The 8,758-nt window shown below is 38.2% G+C and overlaps 1 protein-coding gene across 10 annotated transcripts in view; it reads right to left on the minus strand.

Annotated features, from left to right (window-relative positions):
* Nucleotides 1–8,758, minus strand: part of rbms3 (RNA binding motif, single stranded interacting protein) — a 378,321-nt gene that overhangs the window by 195,905 nt on the left and 173,658 nt on the right. For all 10 annotated transcript variants that reach the window (XM_014013118.1, XM_014013116.1, XM_014013117.1 and 7 more), the window contains one exon: nucleotides 4,257–4,348. In XM_014013118.1, coding sequence (XP_013868572.1) covers nucleotides 4,257–4,348 — 92 coding nt within the window. The remainder of the gene's footprint in view (nucleotides 1–4,256; nucleotides 4,349–8,758) is intronic.

Below are 8,758 nucleotides of genomic sequence, written 5' to 3' on the forward strand. Positions count from 1 at the left end.
AATTAATTTTAAGGTTAATTTGTTTTTTGTCGTTTTGAATCGACAAAATACTTTTTTGGGGCCAGCACTGATTGGCCAAGCAATCACATGTGATCCTCTGCAGCAAGTGATGACCAAGTGGGGCGTGTCATCATGACTTGACACAAGTGTGCCTTTACCTCCGCGGCAGAGGCTCCACCGAACCCCTGAGACCGGCTCATCGAACCCCTAGGGTTCGATTGAACCCAGGTTAAGAACCACTGGGTTAAAGTAAAGAGAACTTTTATATTTTGTTTGTTTGTTACTTTCTGGCTGAACCAAAAATGATCATGGCCTGAACTCCTGCACATTACAGTTTCACTGAGCACTTTAGAAAAGTCTTATTTTGAAGGAGTTGCCACATCTTATTAAGAGCTAATGATTTTACTGTTAACAAAATTACTTTAAGATTCCAAGTTGTGCAGAAGCAGATTTGAGTGCAGCCACAGCAAAGATCTTTAGGAATAGTTTTGGTTTTTAAGCTGACTTTTTCATTCTTCTTTAATCTTTACTACTTTGGCAAGTTCTGCCATTTCGGATATCGTTAAAACAGCAACCATATATTTTATTTTTAATAGCTTAAGAAAAAATTCAACATTGTGGATGTTGTATTAATTCAGTTTGCATTTGTACATTTAGGTTTTGAAAATGAAAGATCAAAAGGAAAGAAACTGCAATTTTATTTTGAAACTGAAAAACCAAAGAACAAACCAAACACGGATTCTTCACACTTCCTGTATTCAGTTTGTCCGTCCCAGTAGTTAACATAAAACAGATGACCGGTGAAAATAAATTCATATTTAAATGTTCTGTGTGAATAAACTCATCTATTTTACACACAAACTGATACAACAACACACACACACACACACACACACACACACACACCCTCGTCACCTATGCTAAGTGCTCTTATCTGTGACTTGTGCAGAGGTGAGTGACAGGAGGGGTGGTGCAGGGGGAAGTGTCCTTTAGGTATCTTAATTATGGCTCCTCTCCTCCCTCTCGCTGTCACCATCCTCAGGGGAGGGCAAGACAAAAGGAAGGCAATGTTTCATCTCTGCTGCCTTGGTATTTTAAATTCCAGGGGGAGTAAGAGGAGAGAGACAGCAGGCTGTTTCTTTGAAAAGGAAAGAAGACGAAATCAAATGACGCTTCTCTTTTCCCTCTGTTTCGTGCCTCCTTTGCAGCTGTGTTTAAAATAAGGCATCTTAATAAAGGCGTTTTAATGGCGTCAAGGCAGAAAAAAAAAGGCACAACTTGATTACTGTGACAGTTTTATTTAATGAGCTCAAAGCCTCTGGCTCTTACTTGCTATTCGTTTATTACTTTGTTGTGGAAAGATATATATGTGACAAAAAAACGGGGCAAGGGGAGTGAGACAATGAGGCTGAATGTTCTTTTGGTGGAAATTGTCCGTGGCATCAGCAATCTGCTTTGTGATTTGCACAGGAAGTGCAGCGCTGCCATGACAAAATGGGTGGGTGTCACCAACACYTTGGCAGGTAGGCAGACAGAAAAACAAGCACGCTATTAATTATTGATGGGAATAAATGRCACTCGTTGGATGTCGGAAAGGCATTGCGCGGTGGACGTGAATATAAATACGATTATAAATGTGTGCATTTAAAGGAGAAAAATAATGAGCGGCGCAAACAGCGTTTGGAGGGGAAAAAAAGAGACGGAGAGAACAGACAGGGGTGATGTGGAGGCGTCAGTGGGCGGAGCTGAAGGAGCGATGGTAGTGATACCTGGTAAAGAGACATTAGAGAGATGCAGAGGGAGTCTATAAAAGCAAACTACTCCTTAATGTCTCTCACAAGTGTGATAAAAGCACAGAGCTGCAGCACACAACGCTGGCCTTTTCCGTTTGAGTGAACAGAGCATCCAGAGCTCAACTATTCTACATAAATGCTAATAGAAAATGATTTTGTGAATTTGCTCACACACACACACACACGTGCAAACAAAAGATTCTTTAAAAGGTCAGCTCCTTTGTTTTGGGACACAAGACCCCTCTCATGAAAATATTGACTGAGAGAAGGTGAGCAATGCAAAGCGCGGCCTTAAAATGAGACGGACAAAGATCTTATCTGTATTCCGAGAGCCCGGCCTCTTATAAATATTGGAAGAAGGACACTGGTGGGGGGAAAGGAAACGGCCAAATGGTGCATTTGAGAAATGGCACACCTGAGCACCACACGGGATATCATCTCTTCCTGTCAGATCCCATCCCATTTGATCAAAATAATTGCCACCTTCATCGTTATCATCAGTTCTGTCATCTTCACTGGCGCCATTCTCAATCTCATCAAGACTTCTTTGGCTTCGAAAGGAATGGGGGGGTTGGAATCGGATCAAATGCTTACATCTCATCTGTGAAAAATCACTCTTGGTGCACCCTCAAAGTCATCACCATATTTATTGCTTCAATGCTACTGACATTTTTTCCACCTATTTAGGTATTCTGACGCTACCAAACATTTGATTGGTGCAAGAATAGCAGAGAGAAAGAACCCGTGGTATACGGTTAACAGGGAAATGAAAAACAATAAGAGGTAAAAATGAAATGAGCCTGAGAAATGACAAACCATTGGAATTGTTGTTGTGGAGCACAAGCTTTTCTTTTTATTGTAAAACTGCCAACTATGCAACCATCAAGTCACTGTTCATTTAAGACACAATATTCTATATTTAATTGGTGGATTAGAGCAGGGGCTCTTATTGGCACGAGGCCCAGTCAGACATTACCAATGTATGGATCAAAATGATAATTATTCTAATCTAATAAACATAACTAAACTATCACAACTAACATAACTAAATTAAGTACACTTACAGTTTAAAAGTAAAACTCCTGTCAAATAATCACAAGACATGATTATAACAAATATTTTTATATTGTAACCTGCCCATAACAATTATTTGAACAAATACAAAGGTCAGTCAACAGACCACTCAGGCTTATCAGCACAAATATATATATTTTTAACATAAACAATAACAAAAACAGACCATTCAAAAAATAAAATTGTGAGCATAAAATAAATAAATTAAAAATGTTTAATGTAAATGTTTCAAATAAAACAACCTGTAAAAATAAATCTGATAAAGTATGAATGAAAATATAGCATTTTTAAACTTTTGCAACCAGAAGCTGCTCTTCATATTAGTGACAAACAATAACAGTAACAGCAAGTTTAAAATGTCTTTAAAATACATTCAAAATGTTTAAAAATAAACTACAAAAGTTTATTTAAAGTGTAAATTAAAATATAGTTGTTTCTGCAACTGTTTTTGATAATGTTTTGAACTTTTAAAATAATGCATGGTAAAAACAGAAGCTGCACTTYMTATTAGTGACAAAYTTTGGTGTTTTKTGAYGRGTTACTTTCATTTTTGCTTCTACGCTTCATTTAAAATACGTTTCCATTCTTGGCAGGTTTCTAAGTTTCTTCTTCTACATATTAAAAAAGCTGTTAAAACAACTGAGTGGCACACTACTGCTACTAGTGGTGAAAAAGTGTATTGCAGCACCTTATTCAAAATCAATGCAGTCCCGCAGCCCTCTCTGGCACAAAGTTAAAAACTGCTGTTCTTTTGAGGCACTCAAAGTGGCCCATGGGTTAAGAATCTTTGGATTAGAGTACATCTGAGCTGTTTAAAGTCTAAATTTATTTCTACATCTGTCAGCACGGCTCTCATTGAGCAACTCTTTGAGCGACTCAACAATGAGTCTCATCTGCTTCCACTTTAATAATCCACAACAACACACGAGGCCGGCCAACGCTCAGCCAGAGCAACATCAGCTCACCCACAAGCAGACGGGGCTTGTCATGCAACCAGCAGTTCAAAACACATCCGGACTCTCACACGCAACACAACAATCAGCCCACAACACCTCCCGAATCCCGAGGAGCCACACTCTGACACGTGTTCCTTCACCGAGCGTCAGAAAGACAAAACAGACGCATCAAAGTCACCTCGGAACGTGTCGCRTCCTCAAATGAAGTTAACAGCCCCCATTAAACAGCCTTCTTATATTAAAGTGAACAAGTCTGTGATTAAACCGCAAGATGTTGCTGAGAATTACTTCCTATTAAATGTCTTTATGGTCAACAGCAGTGTGTATGGAAGCTGTTAAGCGTAAAACGCACAATCAATCTTCAGAGGATGTTGAATAAAGAGCAAATGATGATGGAAGCAGAGAAGCAGACGTGTTAACAAACACGACTTACCTTGGCCATTTGGGCCTGAACCCCAGTGGCTTTGAGAGAYGACACGGCCTTCTGTGCTGCAGCTGGACTGTCAAAATCCACAAAGCCATAGCCTTTATGAAAAACAGAGGCAAAGAAAAAACACATTAGGACAAAAAGAAGGCAGATTACTAACAAGAAGAATGACAGGCACTTGGTAACTGTAGCAGTAATAGGTTGGTAACACGACTACGGAGGCTGCCAGWTTTCATATCTGGTGAGCACTACATTGTTTGATAATTAGCGACACTGACAATCATAGGGGGATGCTATGCATCTTAATTAGTAGCATGGATGAGCGATTTAGTAATAACAAACCCCGGCACCCTGCCCACCTCAACCTCCACACAGTCTGATTCACAGATTCACACACAGTTACACACACCCTGCGCTTCCGCATGCAGAAAAAACTCACACAGTAGCTGTTTGGGATTTAATGACAACTATGCATTAATGTTAATTAAGGTAATGATCATTTATGACAAGTCTGTAAAAGGAAATGCTCACTCTCTCAAAGAGAGAGATGTTGGTGAAMTCGTCAAAACATCAATTTTCACTTGTTCAGCCTTTTGATTTTTTGGAGCCTGTGAAACTGGCAGAGCCACAGCGTGCTCCTCAATGGCCAACATATTAACACAACCTCATTTCACAGCCTCCATAATCCTCTCCCCGGTAACAAATCTCTCAAAGGTTGACAGCATAGCAGAGCTGCTGCCATTTCTCTCTCTCCCTCTTCCTTCAACTCCATCTGTCTCACACACTCATAAAGACACACTTTATAAATTTCTCAGAATTTAACCTCTCCGTTCATCTCCTTACTGCCTCTTTCTGTTCCTTTTCTCGGAAACACTTTCTCTCTCTGTCGCTCTCTCGTATATTTCTTGACATTAGCAGTCACTAGCCCCCATCTGGAAATTCATCAAAGGCAGGAAGCAGGGGGGAATGAAATGTGTGGCTGTGATTTATGAGTTATTGTGATCCCAACATTTCTGCGGGATGTATCGGAGACAGGGGGGGTCACGTCTGTGTTAATTAAAATTTGGTGGCGGATTAAAAGCAGTCAATGGTGCCCTCTGATCCACTGTTTCAGAAGGAAAGTGTAATTAGAAAAGGATAATAGCTGTGAGATTTGTTGGGGTGGTGGCGGTGGGGTCTTAAACACCTTACTTTCTCACCCTACAATGCACAGAGTTTATACAAACATTAAAAATGTTACTTTTTCRATTATTTGACACGTGCGCTGTGGCGCTGACGAGGGGTCATTTTCCTGTTGGATGGTGCTCATGGTGGGGGGGGGGGGGGGCAATGGGACGGGTTAATGTGAAAATCATAACCTGTGGCAGAGAAGAAATCATGCGTTAGGGCTGATTAATGGCCGGCTGTTGGAGCGGAGCTGGGAGTGGTTCTTTAATTGTGAAAATATGAAGAGGTTGAGTAATATATCCAGGTTTAAAGAGGCACTTGTTAACAGAACYAGACCTTTTGTATGAAAATGTAAATTCCATTAAAGATCATTTTTTGGAGCAGCTGCAAGTACACAATGTAACCAATCAATTGGTTACGTTGGATAACCCATAAGATTGTCCTGTCAGTTATAAATATGGAACAGAAACAGAGTGGTTTGGTTTTCCAAAACATCAAAAAAATTATACAAACATCCTGTATGTTTTGGGATGTCTATTTATTAGGAGTGTAATGGTAAGGGAGACCGGGGACAGTAGCAACAAGGGACGGTTGCAACACGTCCTTTTTCTCCAAACAGAAACAAGCTAGAGTGATGACACTCACAATGTACATGGCCAGTTAGATGCCCCATCTTGCAGAGAAAAAGTAAGCAGATTCAAAAACTGCTCCAGGATTTATTTGAAAAAAAAAAAGTTTTTGAGGTACCAAAGTTTGTTTTTTTTGCCCAGCTTTATTTTTATTAAACTGTTGTCACTGTTTGTGTGATCCAGCTCAAACTTATATGGTTTAAACCAGTGATATGTTGACTTTTAACTAATATAGTTAACATGTATCTAGATCAGCTTATTTAGCTAACACATGAGGTTTTATCATGGCTGACAGGAAGGGGGACAGTTGCAACAACTGTTGCAACTGTCCCCATACGATGAATCCTTATAAAAAACAGAGCACACACACAAGATGATATTAAAATGTTGAAATTAAGTTTACACTTAWAAGKGTATGGGGTATTCATGACAGTTTTATAGTTTAAAACTTAAGTGTTTAAGATGTATTTTCTGCAGTTGTTGTTTTCAACAATGCTTTTAAAATCCCAGTTTCTTTCAATGCAAATTTTGCATAATGTAGGTGTACAGTGACAATAGGCAAAACAAAAGTTAAATGCCTCACAAATTGTTCTATTATCCTTGTCTCTGAAAGTTAACTGTATTTTATATCAATTTGAGTCTTTGACATCTGTATATAAGGTCTACTCATCAAGGCAAATCTATATTTGTCATTTGATTAAAAAGAATAAATAAATAACACTATAATATTATAACTTACAGTTTTCATTAATTTAGCAATAATATAAACATAAAAATAATAAAACTTTTATTTACAGTGAAATATATTGTATTAATAATATGTTGTAAACATCCCCAAACAATGTTGCAACTGTCCCCGGCCCCGGGGTCAGTTGCAACTTCTCACTTTTCATTTTCAAATGCAAATTGTGAAGGACGTATATTTTTTAATAATCTATTATTGGTTTTGACTATTAATAGACAGATGTAAGTTTRTTTTAGTAAAACTTGGTTTGTCTAATTCAAACCATCTCTGAGTAACAGAGTCAAATGTAAAAAAGTGTTGCAACTGTCCCCAGTCTCCCCTACACCTTAGTTGTGGTTTGATACATGGGCCCTACCTAAACTTCACTACAACAGAGAAAAAACTAAAGGCCCAACTTTTTTTTTATAGACGTTTCCAGAAGCAGAGACAGAAAAACAATGCTGATGGTGGAGTGGGTCTAAGCTAGCAGCAAGGCTAACTTCAAGAAAACAAAAACATAGTCAAATTGTCTCGTCTTTTTTTCCATCTAATCTGAACTGTAAACAGTAACCTACAGTCCAAACAAAAAGTTTAATAACCTCTGGAAAGGCATCTCTTCCCTGACTTAAGAAAATATCACAAAAATTAGTTTAAATTATTTTGCAAAATAAAAACCAAACAGAACTGCTCAGGATGGGAGACTGCAATGAAGTAATTCAACGCAGCCTGCTGGTTTCTTCTTTAGATTATTCTTTTTCTGTACAGTGCTCTGAGACAATGTGTGTTGTGACTTGGTGCTGTATAAATAAACTTGAACTGAACACCTCCTAATTGGAAAATCCAAACAGAATAAAACATGGAACATTCACACCTAGCTACTCAGCAAGCTAAGCGCTAGTGTGGGAAAGTGATGCTTGACACAAGGGATACTAAATAAATGCCCAAATGGCCTGCCATAAAAGCACTGTTGGCCATATCCAGATCGTCTCCGTTCCACTGCAGCTGTCTGCGATCACTCGAACCACAGCGCTGACATGAAACWAACAGGCAGCTCTTTAAGCATCTGTGTATTATTGTGAAGCAACCATTCATGCTTTGTTTGATGAAGAGCCATTTAGAGAGCATCTTCCTCCTCTTGTCTCCTGCCAGTTAACAAAATGCTGTACATAAAACGTGCACCTGCTACTGGATGAAAGCAATGATCCCCGTGACGAACATATTCAGTAGTTTTTAAACTTTGCAGCATCCAACCCACAAAATGACAGTAATAAATGATTGTGACCTCGCCTAATGTTGCTTTACAAACGTTTTAATTAATCCTATTAAACATTGACACAATGACACAGTCTAAACTACAAAACCATTTGTATTAATTTAAAACCATTGTTTTTATCCCCCCATGACTCTGAAAGGAAGAAACGGGTATAAATAATGRATGGATGGATGTTTTTATTCTTTGCAATAAATATGGTGAAAATTTATAAAAGATATTAAAAAAGCTGATATCTGGATATTACCTAAGGACCATCACTTAACGTATCCATACCAAACATCTCTACAGAACAGAGTACAAATACAATTACAGGTAAATACTCTACATAGAAGGTTTTAATTTCAGTATTATAAACTTAATGATGGAAAAGAACTGGATTCATCCTTGAGACTAATGAAGTTACATCATATTGATTCTACAGCCTGAGATTAAAGCTGCCTTTGGTCAAATATAATGTTTCATTAGATGTTTTTTTTTTTCCGTTTTTGGATGGCCTCCCTTTGCCCCTTATAGCCATCCTCTCCACACCATCATGATTTTTTCACATAAGTGAAGAGAAAATAGAGAGAGAAGTAATTAGAAAGATAGAAAGACTGAAATAGTGATTAGAAATATATTAAATATACACCAACAAAACACAGGACCACACACCCAACATCTGTCCGCTTACCTGAAAAATAAATGGATAAATACATAGAGGGCATATATAAAAATA

Source organism: Austrofundulus limnaeus, unplaced genomic scaffold (assembly GCF_001266775.1).
Source record: "Austrofundulus limnaeus strain Quisiro unplaced genomic scaffold, Austrofundulus_limnaeus-1.0 Scaffold98, whole genome shotgun sequence".
Taxonomy (NCBI): Eukaryota; Metazoa; Chordata; class Actinopteri; order Cyprinodontiformes; family Rivulidae; genus Austrofundulus; species Austrofundulus limnaeus.